Source organism: Talpa occidentalis, unplaced genomic scaffold (assembly GCF_014898055.3).
Source record: "Talpa occidentalis isolate TD23 unplaced genomic scaffold, MPIMG_talOcc4v2.1 talOcc4.13, whole genome shotgun sequence".
In the NCBI taxonomy this organism is placed as follows: Eukaryota; Metazoa; Chordata; class Mammalia; order Eulipotyphla; family Talpidae; genus Talpa; species Talpa occidentalis.
Genome location: NW_023601322.1, coordinates 90,653,017 through 90,679,512, shown reverse-complemented (window position 1 = coordinate 90,679,512; position 26,496 = coordinate 90,653,017). Strand labels below are relative to the sequence as shown.

General features: G+C 38.3%; 1 protein-coding gene across 2 annotated transcripts in view; it reads right to left on the bottom strand.

Annotated features, from left to right (window-relative positions):
* The window catches only part of SEC24D (SEC24 homolog D, COPII coat complex component), an 87,826-nt gene that overhangs the window by 22,265 nt on the left and 39,065 nt on the right, over positions 1-26,496 (bottom strand). For both annotated transcript variants that reach the window (XM_037509527.1, XM_037509529.2), the window contains exons 9-13: positions 19,254-19,392; positions 14,693-14,808; positions 6,950-7,074; positions 2,585-2,776; positions 1,792-1,885 (exon numbers count right to left, since the gene is read on the bottom strand). In XM_037509527.1, coding sequence (XP_037365424.1) covers positions 1,792-1,885; positions 2,585-2,776; positions 6,950-7,074; positions 14,693-14,808; positions 19,254-19,392 — 666 coding nt within the window. The remainder of the gene's footprint in view (positions 1-1,791; positions 1,886-2,584; positions 2,777-6,949; positions 7,075-14,692; positions 14,809-19,253; positions 19,393-26,496) is intronic.

Below are 26,496 nucleotides of genomic sequence, written 5' to 3'. Positions count from 1 at the left end.
GCCCCTGACCTCACATTACAGATCACTTTATAAAGACAGTTTCCTATCCCTTTACTAACAGTCCTTCACCTTTTCTAAAGGGAGTTCACTGTATTTTTTAAAACTATTTCTATTTACTTTGATATTTGGGGAGTTATTCCAAATCATTATATTCAGATATTAGCTTTGTCTCACTCTTCAACTTTGATGTAAATGTATATATTACTCTAACAATAAGATTACAAATATAACAAAAAATAATATGCAAAAGGCACTCTGGGTGAAGTGAACAGGCCTCTGATAAATGCTGAGCACATTGATGGCACAGTACATGAGCCAACTCCAAGGACATTGTGGTTATTAAGAACACAGTGGTTTTCCAGTCATGCATAATAATATCACACCAAAATCACACAGAAAGCATGCACACAAATTTGCTTTAGATAATTTTTTGTTCAAGGATACTACTTAAACAGCCTCTGGACCTCTTGTGGATGCCAAAGTGGTTAGATGCTGTGGGCCCTAATTCTGGACTCCAGCCCACTAGAAGCCAGGCCTGCAACTTTTCCTTCTACTTTACACATTAACTTATAGATGAATATCTACTGATCCTTCCAACATGAATGCATGAATGAGAATTTATTCCTAGACCTAACTTCTTAGAGGAGAAGAATATGTGGGGCCATCTATGACTTACCACATATGAGAAAATTCACATATGGATACTAGATACCTTATTGAAGAAAGAACAACAATAACAAAACTCTCAGATTGAAATGGAACATATTTGTTTTTGGAGCTGTTGAATGAAACAGGAATTCTCAAGTTTTCCAGCAACCTAACCGGTCACTATTGTTGGCTTCTACTGGGTAAGCCCTAACATCCCCAAATTACTTTATGACGTATTTATTTTAAATCTTACATAACATTCACATGTATGCTGTGACTTTTTAAGAGATACGTGTGAGTCTTTGATCCCAAATGAGTAAACACTTTGAAGATAAAGGAACCCAGGCAAGAGTCACTGTACTTATAAGCAAACTGTGATATTTAGATGCAAAATTTACACAAACTCCTTCCTGAACACAGTTCTATACTATCACAGTTGCTGTTTATTATTGCAGCTGCCACTGTTAGTATTATTAGTTATTTCATTTTAAAAGGTAACTTTAACTTGAAAAAATTTAGAAATAAATCTTTAAAAAAAATTTACACTCAATTTTAAGAATTAGTTATCACAGCCAAAGTGGTATGACTCTCGTACCAAGGATGACTCAGAAAAAAGTGCTTTTTAGTAATTTTGCCATCTCAGAATGTGTCCATTACTATGAAAAAGACCAAAGTTTCTTGGGTTCAGCTTCCCAACTAGAGACAGGCTCAAATCATCTCTGCTTTTATTTCAGGGAGGCCCTGCCTGACACTCACACGTGCCCTGACTGCTGGGGATTTTGCCTGCACAAGTTCAAAAACCCTAGGGAAGCAAAGGGATATAGAGAGACTGCTCTCTTTGCATTTGGTAGCTCAAAAAGCACTGCAATAATTTCAAAATAGATCATGTAAATTCACAGAAAAGCTAGAGGGAGGAGCTAAACTGGAAATCCTGACAAAATCAATTGTTCAGAAGCTAACAGTGCTGGAATATAAATGCCGGGGGCACACTGTGGTCTGGATCAGGTCCTCCTCCTGGATTTGCTGGGTGGTTTGGCAACCTAGCAACCTTCTTTCACAGATAAAACTTCCTGTGTGTGTGTGTGTGTGTGTGTGTGTGTGTGTTTAAAACTGATTTACCAGTTAAAAGAGACGACTTCTCACCTTTAGTGCTTCCATGCCAGCCTGGATGACAGGAGCAAAGACAGTCTCGTTTTCATTAGAGTCTGCAAACATCTCTGGAATTTGGTCCAGTAAGCTGAAGAAAGAAATGAGCAAAATATTTTAAATGTTCAGCATATTTAGAATAAATTTCAAAAATAAATCATTCACATCTCAAGCCAAAACACATAAATTTTCATTTGACACCAAACATGTATGGATGAATTACAGAGAAATTCCTCAGGGAATTATAACCTGGGGGGTGGTTTGGCACCAAAATTTATGGTTAGGATATTTACAAAAATTATACTTTTTGTAAATATTTTTTTCTACTCAATACATTATTGATCTGAAGCAAAAAATCTTTATAACTTTTTAATGAAGTTATTTTATATCCTTGTTAATTTTTTGGCAGTATAGGATTTCTCCCCTAAGGTGTCATTGTAGCTCTCCTACCACCACAGCCCCTGTGGTCAGACTAGACATTCTTGAACTAGTGGCTATATCTTTAGTGACTATCACCACCACTCAGCCACACGCAGGAAGATCTGCTTTGCTTTACCTTTCCAGAAAACAGAATAGATTTGAATGTGAGCGTAAAAAACAGTCCTCCTTTTAGACTCTGATGGACATTGAAGAGAGAGAGATTAACATAATGACAGAGCCATCCAATCCATACCTTAAAGACTCCTTGCTAATGACAAGACAGAATAATGTGTCATTGAATCAAAACACAATGCAATCAAAACCAGATACCCGAATTTCTTTTCAAAATTATAAAGCATTTGGTATTTACTTGTGAATCACAGCTTGAGATTCTTGATAGTTGACAAGGAAACCATCTAACAAAGGAACAAAGACCTCTCCAACATCAGTCACCACCATCATCTGTGGCTGGGCCAAATTACTCTTCACATTAAAGAAATGAAGAACTTTGTTGTATGTGATAAAGCCAACTCGAATTGCAGAAGTCTCTTCTTGCTCTTCCCTGTAAAGAAGTAAAAGTGCTTGAGGTTCTTTCATAAATTGACAACAAAAGGAAGGTTTCTATTTGAAATTCAATGAGTATACTATCTATAAAATATACAACAGATATATTTAAAGTTTTGATCTTTATTTCTTTTACCAGCTGAGTACTATGTCACAGTGGAAGGAGATGACAATCACTAAAAAATAGTTGACAAAAAAAATTCTTAATATTCAAGTAAAAAATCAAATGGGCATTATGAAAACATTTTTCATTATTATTTCTTCAAAATATGTTTATTATCAATCCATAGCAATTACAAATGTGGTCCCCTCCCCATAAACAAGTCAGGTTTATTATATTCTTTATAACCAAAACTCTCTCTGATGTCACCAGAAGGTGAGAAGAACAAATGGACTATGTGAAGCAAGAGAAAGGCACACTCAGAGCACTAACAGGGCAGCTATTTTTTAAAAGAAAGAACTTGCCCATCCTACATGATTCTTTTCTTACATTTGAGTCTTAGAGACTCTCAAGAGAAAATGGGCTCGATCTTGAGGACTCTGTGCAGCATATGAACTAGATCACATACAGGACCGGACAGTGTCATTCTTATTTGCAGACTATGACAGTCTTGGCAAGACAATGAAAGCAATAAAGGTCCTGAAACATAACAAACCATGAAAAAGTTAACTCTGTTTTCGAGGAATTCCAAAACAAAAGCTTAATCTTCCTGAAAGGGGAATAAAAGCATGAATAGTCACGAACAGTCTCCTTCAAGTCTATACTTAGTATACTCAGAATTAAGAGGTCCACATTCTAGTTACATTTTGCCACATTCTCTCCCTCTCGCAGCCCTAAAATTATACACTTAGACATAACTAATATTATTAACAATTTTCACTGACGATGCATACTGCTTCACAATTACATGAAAGCTGTGAATTACAAACTTCAAGACCAAGTGCAAAATCTTCTTCCTCTGTGAAACCTCCTCTGGTGCTATCAACCAGAAGTTACTTCCCCTTATAAATTCCTGAAAATAATCATCAGTGGACTCTTAGTATATAGGGCATTTCAACAAACAGTTCACCAATTCTTGACTAAAATACAGTAAAGTTCAGGGCTCAAGGTTTATGTACATACAGCCCTGTGGGGTCTAGGAAAATGTGGGAACAGAGGGTTTGTTGATGATGATTTTTTTTTAATTAATTAATTTATTTATACAAGCACTGGTTACAGTCAGAAACACGGGAGGGTGAGAGAATTCACCAGAGCCAGAGCGGAGAGCAGAACAGGCAGGCTGATGAAATACACTGCTGAGGGGAGCAGCGGGCACAGCAGGAGAGGTCTGCGCGCCATGTGGGACCCTAGCCAGGTGGCTGGGGATCAAACCGGCACTGCAGAGGCTGCAAGCAGCTTCGCAGCCCAGCGCCCAACTGCTGCGCCACTGGGGAGGTCCTTGATGGTGATTATTATATGGTGAAACAGGGTGTTTGGGTTGGCAAGTGAGAGCACAATTGATAAGCTAATTATAGGACGGCTTTCCAAGGCCAGTTTGGTGACAGACCTTCATAATTTAAAATCAGCCTGGCTGGAAGTATTTATACCACAGGAATGAGCAAACATCAAAAATCCAGGCTTGATTACTTTGAGAGCCAGTACGCCACTCGGCACTGGTGAGGGTCGCATTTCCCAGCAAACCTTTTATTGCCTAAGGTGAAAAAAGGTCCAGCAAATCATTAAGGACACTTACTCTCTCTCAATGATTTCTTAGAACTAACAGAAGAAAAGAGCACAAAAGAAAAATGACGATTCTGGTTTGCTATTTCCCATTGGGATTGGACATTTTCAAGAGATGAGAAAGGTATATCCTGGGACTCAGAGGTTCACTTAGCATCTAAATTAACACTTAAAAAAAAAATCTCATCAGAACGTCTCACAATATTTCAAAATATTGGAACACATCCCCATGGGAACATATTATTTCTTAATTTGTTTGAGAAACAAAGAACTAACTTAAAATTTTCTTTTTCAACAGTATAACTGCCTTGTTAAATCATATCTGGAAGAAAAGTCTTACCCTCTCCTTCGTACTAACTCTATACAATTTCCATGGAGTTACATAAAGGATGCCGTATAGAGCAATATGTTGTTGGCATCCTGCTTTTCAGTGACCACCCCCAGAATTTGCTCCCATTATTTTAACAAATGAATCTGACAGAGCAACACTGAAAATATTAGCATCTAGATCAACCAGAATATTCAAAAGTCAAGCACTTAGAACACTTTCTCTACAACATTAAAAACAAAACAAACAACCAGAAAAGACCCCAGAGCTTGATCTGAATAATGGGTGAAATATTTCAAACCATTTCAGTTCTAGAGAAGACAGAAAAGTCTGGCAACCTGGGGATAGCAAAGATATAAATTTGAAGTTAAATACTAAAGAATGGGGTCCTCCCTTTTCAAAAGATTAACTAAGAGATGAACATACCCAAGACATTCATCAAGACTTGAACAGTGTTTTAAAAAGGTTATTTTGCATATTAACTGCTTTACTTCTAAAAAATAAATCAAAATCTTGGAAATCTTATTGTAAAAATGTATATAAAATTATATGCATGATTAGACCAAAATAAATTTGGGGGGAGAAGGAAAAAAAACAATAAATTAGTTTGAAAAGATGATGGAGAAAAGACATTTGGACTTTAATAAAAACTTTTGAGAGGTATTTGGGCAGTTGCAGGGAATTAACCATCAGTCTTCTTTTTATTTTTATCTTTCGCCAAAGCCACACATCTGCTCCAGTGGGATATCAAAGTTATGATGACACTTACAGAAGGAGTGTGATTTTATGACTTAAAAGTTTTGTATCATCACTTGTTGAAAAGGAACACATGGTTGGTGAGCAGACCAGCCTGATCTGAGGTAGGGTGAGAGAAGGAAGAGAGAACATTTCCAAAAAGTAGTTTTCTTTCATACTCATCAAGCTCAAAACTCAGATTCAAAATTTAAACAGCACAGGTAGAGCGTTCTCTGATAAAATAACATCATAGTAACAAAAAAAGTCCCTGCCTCTCAAGGTTCCCTAAGAAAGAGGTCACAAACTATAGTCACAAGTCTGCAGGCGGCAGATGCCTTTCTGATGCTCCCTCTTCAGCCTGCCTCCAGCTCATTCTTCATTTTACAATTCAGTTTGAAATCACCTCAGTGTTTTTTAAACATCCCCACAGCTTTTCCAAACCGTGCTCGAGAAGATTATGATTTCAGCTTCATGGAAACAAACAAAACTACTCCTGGGAGGTCCAGAGTTCTCTCTGCCGAGCCTCCTCACGCGCGCTCTCAGAGGGCCATAAGTGGCGGGGGTATGAAGAGTAGCAGCCCAGATTGTGGGCTGCAGATAAGCTACTGCCAGAGCTCCCTTTCCAGAACAGAGATTGCTTTTATGTTCAGGCGTAGAATGGGAAGAGGCTGAGACTGGTCAGGTAGCATGTGCCAGACCATCCTTCCTAAGTTCTTTTATTTTCTCAACATGTCTTCTTCTCATAAAGGAAGGCATTTTCTCTGTTCTTGAGTCTCCTTACTGGATGCAAATTCCCATCCTAAACAGCTTGTGCACAGTGATTGCTAAGCTACCTTTCCACCTTTCCATTTGTGCACTGCCCCTGCCATGGAGGGGTGTACTTGCACAGTCACAGAACACAGAGACAAGGAAGCTGCAAAGGCATTAGGTAGTGTATTATAAGGGCAAAAGGAAATTTGGTTAAAAAGCACCATCTCTGCATAAGACAACAATTTCCTTTTCTGTCACCCCTTAGATGTTTACCAAGCCTAGCAACCACTAGTGTCCACTTGGAAAACAATGCTTTTGAAAAAGGGAAACACAGCTTCCAAAGTCTTCTCTACCACACTGTTGGAATTCTCCTTGTAAATGACAATGTAATTTGAATACTGTTCATGACAGCATTATTTGTCAGGTGTTTTTGTTGTTTTTTTTTTCCTTTTGCTTTGTACCAAAGTTCACAATGATTTTTATAGGATTTCAAAGATTGGTGCTAGTTAACCTATAAAGAATTACCCAATGTCCTCATTAGCAAAAAATAGCACTTGTTTCCTGTCTAATAAATTTCCTACTGATAAACTAATTCGGCAGCATTGTATAAGTTATAAAAAGAATGTCAGTTTCCTTACTTTGGAAGTCTTTCCAGCACGGTCTTCAGTTCTTCACAGATGAGCTTCACAAGTCCATTCTTTATGTTACTATATGAAACATCAATCATGAAGATAAAGGCTGGTGGGTTGGGAGGCTTATTCTTCTACAGGAAAGCAAACAAATCACATAAACATGTAATTATGACGTGCATACATTTCATAATCAAATTAAAACATTCAGAAACTCTTGCTGTTGAAACATCAATGTTCCATCCAATATTTAGGATGTAACTGCTGTGGAAGTGAATCACTTTCTAGAACACAGTCTCTAAAGCTATAAAAAATATACAAGCCGGCCTCCCCTGGTGACGCAGGCAGTTGAGTGCTGTGCTGTGAAGCTGTCCACAGCCTCTGCAGTGCCGGATCGATCCTGGCCAGCCAGTGAGGGTCCCACATGGCGTGGCAGACCTCTCCTGTCTCGCCCGCTGCTCTGCTCAGCAGTGTATTTCATCAGTCTGCCTGTTCTGTTCCCTGCTCTGTCTCTGGTGAATCCTCTCATCCTCCCACGCATCTTGCCTGTACCCCAGTTCTTGCATAAAACAAATAAATAAATCTTTAAAAAAAAAAATATATATATACAAGCTATTTATTTTCTAGGATATGACCTAGGTTCCACGATTGAAATAGTATTACAATATCTAGCAGAGAGAGTTCACTTTCATAAAGCCCCAAAGACCTTATTGCTACAATTGTGCAAGAGCACGTATTGTCCACGTTCCGCCTTGTTTATAACACTCCATCTTACAGGAGGGAATGTGCCTGGAACCTGAAAAATTCTGTCCAAAAAGAGTGTATACAAAAATTAGCATTTGTTTTTGGAAACTGTATTAACTTGTACCATTAACTTGATATTGCTATTTTCAAATCTCTTCCTTTAGAAGTTCTTTTTGTTTTAAAGATATGAAGTTATATACAAAAATGTAACTGTATACATAAAGATTATACTATATAATTAAATACCCACCTATTTCATTCCCATTTATGGTAAAAAGGGAAATATTGGGCCTTTTCTATTTTAAACAATCACTATAACATAAAACAGCTGCTGTATAAATATTTTGTAGTTGTTGGTTCCATTACTGGCTGGTGTTCAAATAGCTCTTAGGAAGTGATTCTTTCAGTTGGGTCTTAAAACATATTGAGAAAAGAGAGCCACAGGCCAACAATGTAAATGACTCATAGAGACTCAGAAATAACTCTTCTAGAGACTGAAGAGTTAAATCAATTTAATTTTTAATTTTATGATAAATGACAAGCATTGTACAATAGAATATTGTAATTATTATAATTATAAACCTAGATGATAATATCTCCAAATTAACTCACTGATTCATTCTACATCCACTACAAGGTGAAATATGTTCTCCTAACAAAAGTCTTTCATTGGCAAGTAGAGGAAATTATAGGACAGAAAAACCATCAACCTACAAACTTCATCACTTGCCACATCCAACATCAAACCAACAAAAAAGGAAGAAAAATACTGCTATGTTAGCAATTTTTATTGTGAATCATCCTTATCCCGACCAATTTTACTCATTGCATAGATTTAAGTTAATGTATTTGGGATTAAAATAACAATCATTTCCATTAATTAAACTAAATTAATTATATCACCAACCCAAATGTACCTTTACCATGCTTGCATTCTCTCCTAAATTTACCATTACGAGTTCTCTCTAAATGTTTTCCCTATTAGTAGATTATTCTTTTCTACGGGAGTTGTACACTGTAGCTTTTCTATGTAGTTCCATTATTCTTCTAAATTACATTCTCCTCCACTTCTTTCTGTAACACACCAACTCAAAGGCTGAAAAACATGAATTAGATTTGACTATTCCTTTTCCACTAATTTATTCTTTCAAAGTTGATATATACACAATGGAATACTACTCAGCAATCAAAAAAGATAAACCCATGCCATTTATGGCAACATGGATGGAGCTGGAAGGGATTATGCTAAGCAAAACAAGTCAGGAGAAAAATGATAAATACCAGAGGGTTTCACTTGCCTGTGGAATATAGAGAAACCTAACAAAGTGTCAGGGGGGAAAAAAGACAATTTGGAAGCTGATCACAGAGCTGAGGCACAGAGCAGAGGAAGGGAAGGGAGAGGGTTCAAAATAGGGGTAGGAGGAGCGCCAGGGACTTCAGTGATGGGTCACAGGTGCTATGGTGGTGGGAGAACTACAGGGACTACACTTGAGAGAAGAAATCAAATACTGTCCAAAAATGAACAACAGTATAAGAAAGTTAAGAAAACTTTAGAAATTAAACTTGAAATAATATTTTAAAAAAAAGAAAAAACAAAATGCTTCTTTCACATACTGTACTCCATCCCTACTCTTAACCTTCAGAAGCTTGTTATTTTGCACCTAGAAAACTCTAATGGCTTCCTCATTGCCTTCTTCAGTGGATGACTCTCCCTCATCAATCCAACTTTGCTTTTCCAGACATGCTTAACCATCACAATACTACAAATACTTGGTTTTCCATGACACTTTACTAAAACTGCTAAAATCCAGTTCTTCTAAATGTCTTTATTTCTTTGCCCTCTTAGGCATGGAACACCTCTTTTCAGCTTCCAATGTGCTGTGGGATCATTTCCTCTCCCAGTTTCTGACTGTTGCTTCCATTTTTTATTTTCTTAGCTTTCTCCAAAGGTCACCCTCTTCTTTCTTCTCCCCACCTGCTCCCTCATGGAAATCTCATTCACTTACTCAGTTTCAACCAGCACCTCTACAGAGGTGGCTTCTCAAATTCTCCTTCATCCTGGTCTCTTTTCCGAGCTCCAGACAAGCATCCAATTAGCTATAGCACAACTGCCCTCACCTTACACTCAAAATTTTAGAAGTTAATACATTTCTCCCACAAAACTGGTATTTTCTCTAAGGAAAGTACCAGAAAGCATGGTCCTCTACAATAACCTGGGCTTGACATCTCACTCTGTACCTGGAATTGTCCATTTGACTTCCCATCCCCACACAAATAATACACATAACATAAAATATACCACCTTAAACATGTTTAAATGTACGGTTTGGGGGCATGAAGTATATTCACATTGTTAGACAACTAACAAGAACTTAACTCTTCACCCATTAAAGAAAAACTTACAATGTCCCCCTCCAGTCCCTGGCAACCACTCTTTGTTTCTACATTTTGTTTCCATGAATTTGACTCCTCTGGGTACTTTATAAATGTAGAATCAGACAGTATTTATCATTCTTATGACTGGATTATTTCTCCTAGCATCATGTCCTCGATACTGATCCCTGTGTCATAACTTCTTTTCCTTTTTAAGGAAAATCTCCTTTTTAAGGAGATTTCATTACACACGCATGTATGTCAAAATTTTTATTTTATCCATTCAACTGTCAATAGGCACTTGGGTAGTTTCCACCTTTTGGATATTGCTATGAATATGGTGCAAAACGCTATGAATAACTGTGGAAAATACACACAATAAAAATATACCATCTTTTGACGGGATCAAGAAGATGTGGTACATATAGACCATGGAATATTACTCAGCATTCAAAAAAGATAAACACATGCAATTTGCAGCAACATGGATGGTGCTGGAAGGGGTCATGCTCAGCGAAATAAGCCAGAAAGAAAAAGAAAAATACCGGATGGTCTCACTCATAGCAGGAATCTAGAAAACTTAAATAAAGGAGCAGGAAAATGAATAACTATAAGAAAGTGAAAATCAAAATCAACAAAAAACTATGAACCAGAGGCACTCTTTGGGGGGTGGGGGGCGGGAGGGGAGGGATTGGGGTCAGAATGGGGGGTTGCAATTGTATGGGGAATATAAAAATAAAATTTATTATTAAAAAAAAATACCATCTTAAACATGTTTAAATGCACAGTTTCAATTGTATTGAGTATATGCTCAGACATGGAATTGCTGAATCAGATGACAATTCTATTTTTTTTTTTTTTTTTTTTTGAGGAGCTGTTAGACTACCTTCATTTTCTTTTGCTTGGGTTGCTGCATTAACTTGTCTTACCTTCCCGCTTCTAATCTCTCTCCTCTCATTTAATATAGGTCATCAGAATAGACGGTCTGAGATGTAATACAGATCATGTTGCTACCAACTCCAACTGTAGGAAGTTTACTGGGTCACTGGAACCATGCATGGAGCAAGGCACCAAAAAATAAATAAATAAATAAAAGCCAAAAAGTGCTTATAACTGCAGGTTGATTGAGTTAATGAATATGTGGGTGGATGGGTGGACAGAGAAGTGGAGACAACTCCATCTTACCATTAATTGCCCTCAAGGACTACTGAATTAAAATAAATTTGTCAATGGCCTGACTCTCCCTAATACTCACTTTTTCTAAGAGATCAAAGGTAGGATGTTGGATCCAATGGAAAGTAAAGGGACACTGTGTGTATCCAAACAGTTTCCCAGCTTTACTTCCCCTTATTTCCCAATACACAATCCTCCAACTAACTTAAGTGCTTGCCATTTTCAAAGTATTTCCTATCCAGAAGTCAAATCTGGTGAGCCTAGGCCAAGAATTTGGCCAGAAAATTGTTTTCCTTGGCAGAGTACTTTTTAAAATGTTTGAATTTGAAAATGTTTTGGAGGAAAGGGGAAGTTAGTCTCCAATTATCTTGTCCCCATACCAGCCCACATTACTCACCCACAGTGTTGCCTAGCTCCTGAAGAAAGTGGAGTCAGCTGCAAGTTCCTTTGTGAGACCTGCTTCTCCCCAACATTTAGATCCCCAGCCTCCATTTCCATATGTCCATTTTCTGCTCACAGTTTAACCAGCTCAAATGTCACTTCCTATATAAATCTTTCTGTGACCCTCCAAATCCTGTTATTGCTAATCTGTTTTCTTATGGCACTTTGATTAATCTACTCTTACCTCATCGATCATAATCAGTTTGTATGGTAACTATATACTTTTCTTATCGGGTCTACACATGGCAGGTATCTTGAGATCAGGTTCATCAATCATCTAGCTAATTTCAGGTTCACTGGCAGGACATATCCAAGTGCCTTGGACATGCTAGGTATCCAATAAGTGTCAAAGTAAATTAAAATTAAGTAGAGAAGCTAATTTTTATTTAGGAAAAGAAAAGCCTAGATGAGATGCGATTTTACACTTCAGGTACACTTTATATGCCACTATATTCTATAAAGTGATAAGTGGAAAACTGTTATGTGACAGTTTTCCATGGTGATTTTCCAAGGGAGCTCCATGGTGATTTTCTAAGCATTTGCCTCCATATCCACAGTGGTATGACAGAGAAGCGGGAATCCTAGGTGTACAGATTGGGTTTGAGATTGGCTCCATCATTTTTTACATGTGGGGACTAAGGTTGGTACCTTAACTCCATGAGCCTCAGTTTCCCCTTTTAATGGTGCACTCACCAGATGGTTTCACTGTGAGAAATAAATGACTCCATGCACTTAGCACAGAACTTCACAGAGTAAATGTTAAGGAAATGCCCACTTAACATCTAAAATTGGTGTTAAAAGAAACAAAAATGAATAAGGAAATGTGATTTTGTAATTTTCCTGTAGTTGGCAGGGTACTTTTTAAAAAGCACATGTAGGCATTAAATAAGCTCTTTTCTATCATTCAAATCCTTAAGGCAACTCATTATTATACTTCATTTATATTTTAAATTTTAATTAAATTTGAAGATATTTACAACATCTTTTATGTTGAATTCTATTTGGAATAATAAAAGGAAGATTAAGTTTACAAAGTTCTTCAAAATGTATAATTTTCATTTGGCTCCTTGCCTGCTAGGCGAGATTTCTCATCAATTAGACATCTGGAACACTTCCAGATAACAAAGTTTGAAGATACTAAGACTTTTGTTCCCAGAAATAGATTTGATTCTTTGCCCAAGTTTCTGCTAAAAAAAAACATAAAATCCAGATAGCGTAACCTTTTTGGCAGAGACATGGTAACTCAGAGCCTGGTTAGATTTATATGACAGTTGCAAAGATCAGTGAATAGATTTTCCATCACTAGTTATAATGGCTTTATTACATTTAATTAGAACTTCAAATGTTTATAGTCTGCCAAATCACTCCCCTTCAGTCAGTAGCAGTAAAGAACAAATCAACTGTCTTGGCTATCAGTACTGCAGGACATGCTTTTTGCTTGAAATAACACATTTGTACCAAATGTGTTCTTACATTTCCCAGAACATGTTCAAATCGTATAGCATTTTAAACTAATAAAGAATTAAGTTGTCTTTAATAACTAATCCTATGTAAAACAGTGAAGAAATCTTGTAAAATGCTAAAAATAAATGCAAAAGTTATGTTAATTGAAAAAAATTAAATGCAATCAATTAAATAAACTTTAGTTTAAAGAAACATTCTTTGTTCACAGACTGCAAAACATTTATGAAAAAAATTGGTGCACCAGAGGCTGTTTCCTGGAAACTGGGCATTCATTTTTGGAAGGGGAAGCAAGGAAATAAGTCAGAATCACTGCTGGTTGTCAGTCAAGATCTCATGCCCAAGAAGGTATTTCTAAATCATTCAAGAACTTTAAAGTCCTATAAGGTATGCACAATGATGACTCTGCACTATGACACTGGAGAAGGGAAATATATGTTTCATCAGCTGCCTACTCTGTGCCAGAATCAGTGGAAGGTGTCAGAACAATGACTTGGGCACGTCTATTTTTCTATGAAGAAGGAAACATGTAAGAAGATTCAAATTTCCTCAAGATAACTACTAAAATAGATATGTGGACCAATTTCCATGAAAATAACAAAAATAACTGAGAAAATTCAGTAAATCATTAGCAAGATGAAATCAGAAGAATCTGTGTTCTTACTCTATGTGCATGCATTATGCATGCACATACACTTCAGCCAGGTGTGAGGAAATAAGGAGCTTGCCAGGTGGGATATGGATAGCCATAACAGGAGGGTGGAAAGAATCCTAGACATGTAAAAGGAGTTTGCAATTCAGAGTAAAAGATGAGGATTCTGTATATTGAATAAATAGGTGAGGAAGTGGTTTGGGATCTAACAGTTCATGATCTTACAAGGAAAGCTAAACTTTTTACATTAATTTTTATTTTTTTTAAATTTTTTTAAAATTTTTTTTAATAGAGGCATGTTTTATTTGTTTGTTTGTTTGTTTATACATGCACTGGGTACAGTCAGAAGCGTGGGAGGGTGAAAGAATTCACCAGAGCCAGAGTGGGGAGCAGAGCAGGCAGGACCGAAGTACACTGCTAAGGGGAGCAGCGGGCGACAGGAGAGGTCTGCGCGCCATGTGGGACCCTCCTCCGGTGGCCGGGGAGCAGCCGGGGATCGAACCGGCACCGCAGAGGCTGCAGGCAGCTTTGCAACCCAGCGCTCAACCGCTGCGCCACCGGGGAGGCCCTTACATTAATTTTTAAATCAAGGTACCCATGTAGCTGAGCTAGTCTGGGAGAGATTCCTGAGTTGGAGATTGGAGGTAGAGAGGTTCTATGCTATCTGGTAGAGACAGAAAAATTAAATTACTTTCTATTTCGGGCTCCACATTTTAGTTTTATAAAATGACCACGGCAGTGAATAGTTTTGCATCTTAATTAGGTTAATGACTAGAAGACCTGGTTTGTATCTCGGGCATTTCCAAATCTCAATGGCACCACCAAAATGCTTTGTTTGTGAATCAAGGCAGCTCTTTACATTATGAAAGTTATTCACTTGAACCTAACATCAATGTATAAACACTTACCCTGCAGTAATCCAAAGTAGCAACAAATTCATAAGAACCCAGTGATAGCTCTGGTTTCTCATAGTGGTCCAGTCTTCTTCCCATGTGGTCCAGATGTTGGAAATAGAATGGTGGTACTAATGGAAATAAAAATAAGAAAGGAAATCTTCTGTATTTATAAGAATTTAATAAATGCTCAAAATTCATTATGGGAGAAAATGAGTTAGTATTTTAAAAAGTGTGTTTTAAAGCTGCAATGTAGTATATTCTAAATGCCCACTATTAAAAAGCATGTCCAGGAAAGTGTGAGGATTTTCTGAAAAAATCCTCTAGGCCCCTCTACAAGTTACTGATGAAAAGGGGTATTTATGATTTGAAATATCACAGAGAAACAAATGAAAGTATGGCGCAGTGGGTTGAGCGCAGCGCTGCAAAGCTGCCTGCAGCTTCTGCAGCGTGGGTTCAATTCCTGGCGAGCCAGGGAGATACCCACATGGTGTGGCAGACCTCTCCTGTCTTGCCCCCTGCTCCCCTCAGCAATGTTTCCGGTTGTCTGCCTGTTCTGCTCCCTGCTTTGTCTCTGGTGAATCCTCTCACTCTCCCGTGCCTCTGGCCTGTACCCCAGTTCTTGTATAAATAAATAAATGTTTAGAAAAAAAAACTTAAAAAAAAAAAAAAAGAAAGCAGTGGTGTCTTTAAGTTGTTAGTTACCTTTTAGGAGGGATTCTGGCTTTTCTAACGATTTTAAAATTACTTAATAGAAACAGACAATGGTTATTTTGACTATACTACTAGCCACAATATGTGTGCCATCCTTTAATTAAGAGATGCCTCTAGTCCTGGGAAGCTTGCATGGCAATCTTTTTGTGTTTGGGTTTGAGGAGAGAGGATTACTGTATTAGGGAAAGATGACACCACTGAGATCTCAGCTGAGAGAATCTTAATTTGATTCAAATGTCTAAGAAGGTTAGTTCAGGCAGAGACCTGGCCACCATCCAACAGCACAGGAACAATCATGAGTCACATACTGAACACTTGGACAAATATGGGCTGGTATCTCTGTGAAAACCAACTCTTGCTGCCTTGAGATTAAAAGGGCTGGCTATTAAACCACTGCTAACAGAGATACTTAGAATAACCAGCAATGCTCCAGTATCAAACATTTCCTAAAGAACAACATTTTCATGTGGAAAGTCACAGAAGTAATGCCTTTTGTTATAAAGCCAACAACTCAGTATTCTTTGTGATTCAGTTGTGAACTAACTGTGTGGATTACAACAGGACTGTTCTCTTAGGACGGACTTAAAGAAATCACTGAGGTTTGATTTTTCATTTTTTTCTTTTATTTATTTATACAAGAACCGGGGTACAGGTCAGATGTGCGGGAGGGTGAGAGGATTCACCAGAGACAGAGCAGGGAACACAACAGGCAGAAGGACCAAAGTACACTGCTGAGGGGAGCAGCAGGCAAGACAAGAGAGGTTTGTGGCGCCATGTGGGACCCTTGCCGGCCAGCCGGGATCGAACCGGTGCTGCAGACACTGCGAACAGCTTCACGGTGTGGTGCTAAAACACCTGCGCAACCGGGGAGGCCCTGATTTTTCATTTTTTCTTACTATATCTTTTCTTACCATAGCATATGAAACAAGTTTTATAAAATCCACATGTGGGGGCCTCCCTGGTGGCTCAAGGGGTTAAGCACTGCACTAAGAAGCACTGCAGCCTCTGCAGCATGAGTTCGATCCCCAACCGGCCAGGGAGCTACCCACATGGCGCAGCAGACCTCTCCTGAGTTGCTCGCTGCTCCCCTCAGCAGTGGATTTCAGTCGATCTGCCTGTTCTGTTCCCTACTCCGTCTCTGGTGGTTCCTCTCATGCCCCCCTTCCCGCCCCGCATCTCTGGCCTGTACCCCAGCTCTTGTATGCATAAATAAATCTTTTAAAAAATAATAAAATAAAATCCACATGTTCAGAAGAATCTCTGAATTTGAACAATGCAGAGCCTTGAAGAGATTATGGGAGTGAACCAGCCCCTCCCCAGACTCCACTAAACTGATTAAATTGTGCCTTGAACTGCTACTTTCTTACACTTCACTGAGATGGACTACCCTCTGCTTGTCAGCATACAAGGTTCTTAACACTGTGTAGCTTTTACTCACACATCTGCATGTAATAGGTGAAACTGTTCCCTCCTCTATTAATTAATTTGGTATTTGTTAGCACTTAATATTAGTTGTCATGTTTCATAAACTGAAATGCAAGTCACACCAGAAATCACATCTGGCCCTCTGGTTTGATCCCAGCTGGCCGGCAAGGGTCCCACATGGCGCCACAAACCTCTCCTGTCTTGCCTGCTGCTCCCCTCAGCAGTGTACTTTGGTCCTTCTGCCTGTTGTGTTCCCTGCTCTGTCTCTGGTGAATCCTCTCACCCTCCCGCACATCTGACCTGTACCCCGGTTCTTGTATAAATAAATAAAAGAAAAAATGAAAAATCAAACCTCAGTGATTTCTTTAAGTCCGTCCTAAGAGAACAGTCCTGTTGTAATCCACACAGTTAGTTCACAACTGAATCACAATTGCACAACTGTGCAATCCCTAGACACTCTGAAGGGAAATGGAGGGGAATCCTGCGGCCAGCCCTGCTGGGTTCTTTTTAAGCCCAGCAAACCTCTGACTTCTTTAAACCCAAGTGAAGAATAAGGTGTCAATATAAAGTTGAAGGAGTGTGTGTCCCTTGTGGGACAAATGTTTGATCCTAGTATGAATAACCCTACTGGAAAAGGATCCTAGTGATCTCCTGGAATGGTACCCAGGGAAAGAATGTATTTTGTGGAGATATAAGAACTCTAAGGGGTGGTTCTAGAACAGGAAGTAGCTGGGTGTGTTTGGCTCTGAGCTGACATTTTGGGTATGAGACCAGGAAGTAACACCAATTTGAAGCCCCTGGGTGTTCTTAGTGCCACATCCCTGATCCTTTCCTAAGTAAGTTGAGGGCTTGCCTGGGAACACCGAGGGGTAGATGACCTTGGTGGGGAGCTGCATCCAAATCCTTTATGAGAGGCCTCTGACTTCCCGTGATTTCCATCCCCACCAAAACTAAGGCACAGGAAACTGACTTGTCATAGGGTCCCTGAGATCTAGGTCCCAAGATAGAGAGGTCTGAATTATAGATTTCATCCAGGGTGAGAGATGGGAAAAGATCTTCCTTAGAGAATTAAGGGTGGAGGGCCAACAGAATCTGTTCTCACTTGACATGCAGTTTGTGCTGAAGAGATGTGACCACTGGAGCAAGGAGAGACATATCCCAAGATGAGGCTGGAAAGCAATGATTCCATTCCATAGCAAGGCGTTTTAAGAACAGACCAAAGGTCTTTGTGAGAAAGCCTGGAATGCCAGTCTCTGACACTCTAGATTGGGCAAAGCCGTAGCCTGTGAAAGGGGGTGGAGAAGCAAGGAGGCAAGGAGAGCTCTCGCACCAAAGATCACACACGGGGCTGAGACGCTATAAATGCAGTGATGCTGGCAGAGAGCTGTGCCTGAGCTCACTCGTCATGAGGGAGCAGCCAGCTGCCATGCAAGACCTGGCTCCCAGGCAGAGTGTGCTAGCTGTTCCTCTGATCTAAAGCCCTGCAGGGAAGCATGCCTACAGAGATAAAATGGAGGGAAAATGTAGAAAACTCATGCTCTAATAAACATCACATGGCTCTCAGAAAGTTTTAGCAATATAAATAGAGTGGGAACTTTCTCAGCCTGGTATGGGCTTTCTTGGACACCAAAGAATTAAAAATACAGACATGTTGTAAATATAATAAATGTAAGCACTTTCAGTAAGTCTAAGTCTGCAGTTTTTTCCCCCAACATCAGTGAATTCTTACTGGAATGAAACTGAAAATATATATTATGCAGATACCATATAAAACATATTGTGACTCTGGTTAAGCCCAACATACTATTTTTTCTTCCTAATCAATACAATATTCACTTCAGAAGTGAAAAAAAAATCTACATACATGTTATAGTCTATGATTATACCTGAGTTCTTCCTAAATACTGATGAATTCGCATTCAAGAAAAACTTGGAGGAATGACAAAAGAAATCTCTCTCCACTTTATCATCTATAAACATAGTTAAGATAGAAAAAGGTTTCTTCTTTATAACTTCCCTGCACGGAAAGCACCAAGAACATGCTCCTTTTGGGACATTCAGGTGTTCTTAGGCTCACATAAGTATAGGGACCCACATGGACATTGGCATGTTCTTTATAAAAGAACAACTAAAAGTAGGTATTTTTTTCCTGAATCTTCTTCCACTAAGGTGGAGGGAAATGCAATTTTACCTTCTATGTTTATAGATGATAAAGCTGAGGGATGTTTCCTCTTTTGTCATTCCTTTGAATTATTCTTGAATGTGAGCTCATCAGTATTTAGGAAAAGCTCAGGTATAACTGATAGCTTTTACATACATATATGTGTATGTCTATATACACACATACAGGTTTAACATGAACTTTTGCCCCAAATCTAAGACGTCTATCTCATTCAATAAAGAGCTTTTGCAAAGAGCACCTTATGGCTCCACTTACCGTCATTCACACAGTTGCAAAATCCACACTGATACCTCCTTCCTCCTTCAATAAATTGCATAAATGGGCACATGTAGGCTTTGCACCTGTTGCATCTGACGGGTCCAGTCTCTCCATGATTTACCAAGTAAAGGGGAGTCTATAAAAGCAAATAAAGACATAGGTGGGTAAAGGGTTTCCAGATATTTCAGAAATCCTATGCAATAACTGTAGCCTGAAAAGTAGTCTAATGGCACTCACTAAGGAACTCTAGGTACTTCACTTGACACTTTGTGAATTCAAGGCAATACCCAAATGAAAATCAATTTTATTATATATCACTTATAAGCATATATGCATATTTACGTATATGTGTGCTGGACATTTACTGAAATGTATGTAGAGAGAGGAGAGAAAATATAAAAATGGTACTAATACCTAATAAAGTTTATACTAAAAATGTCCTGAACATCTTGCATCACATAGTTTGCTAAGTGAGCTCACAAACTATAGATAAGAAGTAAATCAGGTCTGATTTTAACATTCCTAGTTTTCATAGCAGTCTCCTATTTAGACAGCTCCATTAAAGCACATAAAATGTTTCTTCAAAAATGCAACTCTCTTAAGAAACATGTAATAACATTCACTTATTTAGGCAAGAGGGAAGATTGTGTCTTTTCTGATGACAAAATGTTTCACAAAGTACTCTTAATGTAGCTACTCGTTCTTTGCCAGAACTGAAAAAATAAATACGTAATGGTTTCTTCCTCACACACATGTGCACAAACACATCTTTCACAGCTTGAAAATGGAAAAGCTTTAGCACTGTAAGTCTGCCTGTTTCTCAATTTTTCTGGCTTTCAAAATAAAACCACAAAGATTCTTATTATTCCTGTGAATCTCCTTAAAGATAACATTTCTAGAAAAACCCAGTAATTACAAGGCTGGCTTGGCACATCCACCAAGTTTTTCTTTAAAGATAAATTCATAAATAAAGCAGGCTGCTTTTCCATGGAGACCCAAAGAGCTGGCAGAATAAAGCACTGAGTTAAGGTGACAAGGCCATTTTCTGCTCATCTCAGAAAGCTGAGAGTTACTATTTGTCCTGCCCGGATGTTGCAAGTGAAAATGAATTCATTGTTGTGTTCTAAGAGCATGGGGTGGGGGGTGTTATTAAGTGTAAAACAGGAAAGTCTCAGGGAAAGGATAAAAAAATTTCAGAATCCACCTCAACTGACTCCCCATTGCCTTCACCCCCACCTCCTGCTTCAAGAAAGTCAGAAGACGGGTAGGATTTTCTCTTTTTGGTTTCCTCTGCCCCCTAGGACAGGCACAGGTCCGCTGACTGATGGTAGGGCTGTGACAAGGGCTTCATGAGTAGTACTTAAGCAAGATGGACACTGTGCCTGGCACAAAATTACTGGATAACAAGTAACTGTAAGAGTAGATAGAGAACAACCTTTCCTCTCTCAAAATCACTCACCCTGAGAGGTGATAACAGGGTTTAATAACAGGATTACAGATTAATAAGGCTTACACAGGTTTCAATTTCTAATGGTACTTATTTATATGAATATTTAAGGTACCTTACAGGTTGCTCTAAATTATTATTGCCAAAATTATATAAGATCAGGAATCTATCTTAGGAGATTTTCATATAATCAAAAGCTTACCAGAAAAAAGGCACCGTAGATTTTTAAAGCACTCTGAGAATTTGATTTAAATACAAATATACATATTCAAATGTTGACATCTATACATTTCTGCATACAACTTTTTATTTGCAAAGCACAAAGGGACAAATGTTTGTCACCTCTCTCCAGTAATATGGAATAGTCTGAGAGGATCAACTAGGTGAGGAACTACAGAGATCCTTAGGACAAAGAATGAAAAACTAGAGTAAGAACTGAAAGTAAAAATGTACAGTAACACAGGTTTTCCTGGATCAAAAATCTAATGTATCAATCATGCCTTTGGTCACTGTCCTGTTCTGCAGCTTTCTCTGGTATCGGGGGATGTTCTTAAGAGTCAAATAAGAAAAAAGTCTTGAGTTTGCATTTACTCAGTCATATTTATGTTTCTCAATCTTTTATCTTCAAGGAGATCAAAGGTTACAATCAATTGCCTGAGAGACTTTGAAAATAAAATATGATACAGTTATCTGCTGATCAAGGCCAAAGCAATGGAGGGCAAAGAACCTTATTTTTATTGATATGATCTACTCAAAGGCAGGCTCAGTCTAAAATGACAATGAACTTGTCAGCAACTTACACCTAAGCATTCCAGTCAAGACAGATTCAAACTTGCCAAACTGAAAATGAATGTCTAGTAATAAAGTGGAAACAAGTAATTACTATATCTTGGCTGTTAAATACACTTAAATTTTTTTCTACTTTCATGCTTTTGGAATCTGGATGACAGCTAGATAAATAAGGTATTCAGACAATTGAGGTGACAGGAAAGAATGTTAAAAGCTTTTTAACTGTTTACTTTTTCTGTTTGGGAAACAGGACAAGGGTTTCTAAATTACGCTGTTCTGTTTCATCTGGCAGGCTACACTGAAAACCATCAGAGACTTTGCTTTGCTCCAGATGCCCTCATATCTACTCTACAGTAGGGAGTATGAGCTCATAAATGGCTAATCTCACTTTTCTTGAGTTCAACTTCAGTGTATAAAGCTTGTGTGAAAAAGTTCACTTTTCAAAAAGTTCTCTAAGTTGATTCCGCCACCTTACCAGGAACATTATATCAAATTTCCTTCAGGAATAGTTCCAGATTTTGTAATTTTGCTTATAAATGTACTTTAATCATTTGGTCTCTGCTATATTGCAGCCTCTTCTTTCCTTTCCGTTCTCTTAAATGGAAAAAGCAAAAGAATAAGACAGAGTAGGTGCAGGGTCATTGTGTGTTCAGTCAGACAGAAAGATCCCACACTAACAAGCAAACATTAAAAGAGCAAGGAAGGAGTACAGAGAATACTCAGGAAAGCATCATTAATAAAATGCCTATTTAATTTGACCTTAATAGACACCTCTTCAATGAAGACATTCAGATGGCTTACAGGAACATGAAAAAATGCTCCATAGCACTTATCATCAGGGAAATGCAAATCAAAGTCACAGATGAGAGGATGAGCCTTCACCTCCCTCCTGTGAGAATGACCCAAATCAAAAAGGCTGGAAACAATAATTGTTGGCAAAGGTGTGGAGGAAGAGGAACCCTCACCCATGTGGAAGGGAATGCTATTGGGTGCAACATCTATGGGAAAAGGCATGGAGGGTCCTAAAAAAATAAAAAGGAAATACCATATGACCCAGCTTTACCACTGCTGGTATTTAACTGAAGGTAGGTATTTACCTGAAGAATATGAAAATACTAACATGACAAGATGCCTGTACCCTTGTGTGCCTGGCAGCATTGCTCAGAGTAGCCAGGACAGTGAGTCAACCTAAACGTCCATCAACAGATTACTGGACAAAAATATTGTGGAACAGGGCCTCCCTGGTGGTGCAGGCGGTTGAGTGCCACACTGTGAAGCTGTCTGCAGCCTCTGCAGCATGCGTTCGATCCCGGCTTGCCAGCGAGAATCCCACAGGGTGAAGCAGACCTCTCCTGTCTCACCAGCTGCTCCACTCAGCTGTGTATTTCTTCAGACTGCCTGTTCTGCTCCCCTCTGTCTCTGGTGAATCCTCTCACTCTCCTGCACATCTGGCCTGTACCCTGGTTCTTGCATAAACATAAATAAATCTTTTAAAAACTGTTGTGGAATATATACCCAATGCAATACTACTCAACTACTGAAAAAAATTAAATTAGTAACTTTTGGAACAGAGTTGGTTCTTTAGACCAACAAAGATGGGTCTTGAGGTGAGCATGTGAGTTGAAATAAGTCAAAAATGAAAGGCAGTTACGGGATGATCTCGCTCATTTTGCAGAACATAAATAACCAAAGAAAAGCAACTGGTAAAACAACAAGAATAATTCTTAGACTCTATAAAAAATATATGGGTTTCCAGAAGGAATGGAGGTGGGTAAGGGAGAAGAGAACAGGGGAGGGAAAGTAACAGGATCGTGGCATAAAGCTTTGGTGGAGGGAGAGCGAGGCATGTTCATATGTGGGGTGTTAAGTTGTATTCCCCAAATTACAATGATGTGAACTAGTGGAAAATCAGTAAAAATTTTAAACAGAATATAAAAAATTTAAAGTTCTTTTTAGCTTAAAAGACAAAGTTAATCTACTTACAGATTGCATTTCAAAAAAAAAAAATTAAAAATAAATGTGCCAAGAAAACAAAGCACATGCAAAGAAAGAAATCCACATGGAAAATCTTATCCAGCTTATAGTCTATGTATTATTAATATGGCATTAGAAAAATAAATAGTCTGAATACAGAAATTTTGCTGTATAATTTCTGCTTTAGAAAAGTGATGGATGACAGAGAGCGAGCTTAGTGTGGATCCAGTAGGTGGCACTGTGCAACTAAAAAATAAAACAAGGCTATAGCATAATTCCTCACTTAACTTTGTGGGTAGGTTCTTGGAAACTGTGACTTTAGGCAAACTGACTTACAATAAAACCAGGTCTTGGAATAACATGAATTTACTCAATGTCAACTGGGATTTCTTTTCTCAACATTATAATGAATTGACATTGAGTGAAATGACGTTATTCAAGGTCTGCAATTTCCTCAGCTGGTACTAAAATATTCAAGAGAATTAAGCTACATTCATTTTAAGTAACTCTGATACTGACATCAGCTGCTACCACCACAAAATTTAAAAACCCTCCTTTCCTGAAAGAAACTTTTCATATTGGTTAAAAAAGTATTCTGGGTAAAACACAGAGATTAAACAACATAAAAATACAGGCTATTTCAAGCATGCACTGTATAGAAATGACAGGATGTATCAAATGTATTACCTAGCCCAGAAAAACTCATTTTAAAAGTTTCTAATCCTCCACCAATTTTTCCAAGTATATGTAAGGAAACTGAAGTCTTGCTGGGCTAGCAATCCCTGAGTGCAGCAGGAACCTTAGAGACCTGGGAAGCCAGGGGGCTCTGGAAGCTATGGCTCCTGCTGCCCCTTCCACCACCTGTTCTCCAAACTGGAAGTCCAGGTGCAAAGCAGCACAGCAGCTCCAGGTGGAGCTTGGCCTTGCCACCCAGCAGCCCTCTGCCAGGAAGTAGTTTTCCATTAACAAACATCAGGTCACAGGCAACGTGGATGAAGGGGCAGGTGAGAGTGGTCAAATCTGAGATTTCAGAAACACTTGAGTCAGGAGTGCTAGTCCTGCCTTATATTCCAGATATTGATGATAGTCCCATCTCTCCTTTGCTCTCACATTCGCTCCACTACCCCAAATATTTATTTTTTAACACCAGTGCTTACGTAAAGATTTACGTGTGCACAGTTGTACTTCTTAACCACCTACTTTTCTGTCTTCTAATGCATGTTTACTGATTTTGAAAAAATACTTATTTTCCACTTTCAGTATGTCTTCCTCTTATCCTCTCCTTTTATTTCCTTACTAGACATCTCCAGGAAAGTAATTAGTATCCTGGGAAACCACAGTTGTCACCACAAGTGCCTGGAGGAAATACCTCAGCCAAACAGTTACTGATAATGGGATAGACCTTTTTCCCTCAGGTGGGTCCTAAATCAAATGCCAAGACTTAAAGCAAGAAGACCTGCCAAGCTGTGACAAGGTCCTTTGGCATGATAAAGGATCTTATTAAACATCAATTGTTTTTCCCAATAAGTCACTGTCAATGGGTGTCTCCATCAGCAATGGTTTCACATGTGAAGTGCCATTGTGGCACCTTATTTTGGGATCTAACTGAAGAGGTCAGTTGGTAATTTGGATTGATTGGTGGATGTGAGGAGGAGCAAGGCAATGGTATGTGGAAAGATAATCCAGAAGCTGTGAAGAACAACTACCCTTTAACAATGTCAAACATTCAGACTCAGGCATGCAGGGAAGACAGACAGAGACAGATTCCCAGAAGATTATGCCCAGTAGCTAAAATGAAAAGAGTATATGTCTCAACTGCACTTACTGAAGATACCTCCATAGGAAAGAGAGCTGAGAAGCAGTGTTTGTGTTTGCTATTTTTAACTTTACCACCTATGACATCCGGTTAGCCTACCAGACCAGAAAGGTACGGGGTGACAGTAACTTGTGGACCTGTGTTTTCTAAATAGCAGCATTAGTACGCATGACTTTAAAAAATAACGATTATAGCATGAAAATATTTTCTCAAAGTCTTTTATAAATCATGAAACTTGTACAAGAGTCTGATATACACTCAATTATTGTATTAATCTTAAAAATGCATTTGTTTTCTAAAAATGTTTTCAGGTGACTCTTGCTAACCTAAAACTTTGTGCTTATATTACCGCAAAACTATTCTCTTGCTAGTTCAACTGTTGATGGCAACTGAGAGATCATTTTCAATTTTTTGCTCTTCAGCATTGCTGTCAAGAGTCTATATATTCTTCTTATAACTATATCTACAGTTTACATTGGATTTGAACATGTCTTTCATTTATAAAATAATCTTTTTTGGTTTGTGCAAAACCCTGAAAAATTTTACTGAAATGGTGAAGGAGGTCAAAATGTACAAACGTCTACCTATAATACATTGAAGTCATTGGAGTATAATGTACAGTATGTGACTACAGTTTATTATCCTGTATTGTATAACTATGTATGGGGACAGATGCTGACTAGACTTAATAATGGTGATCACTTTGCAATATATACAAATATCAAATCCGTATTATTGTACACCTGAAAATGTTATGTCAATCATACTTCAATTTAAAAAATGGTGAAACATTATAGAGATAAGCATAATAGCTTCTAAATAAATGAGTTAATTTAAAAAAAAAACCCTGAAAAATATACTGTTTCAAACATAATATACGTAAAACAGTAACTATATCTATATGATTTGTAGTTTAAATGCTTTCATATAATCTCAACTTGATGCTGAGATGCTAAAAGTTCTGGGATTGGGATTTATATCCCAATGTTCAGAATAGAATGGAAAATCAGCAATAGGAAGTGACTTGTCCAACAGATTGCAGAGCTGTAGCTTGAATCTCTTCTGTTTAACCAGCTATCCACCTCCCCTGTGCTATAAATGCAGACACTTCCTGCAGCCTTTCTGCAGGAGAGTGTATCTGTCCAGAGAAAGGTGCTCTTGTCCATGTCCTGTGCCTTACACCAAGTCCTCAGCACTCCCTGGTTGCCATTAAG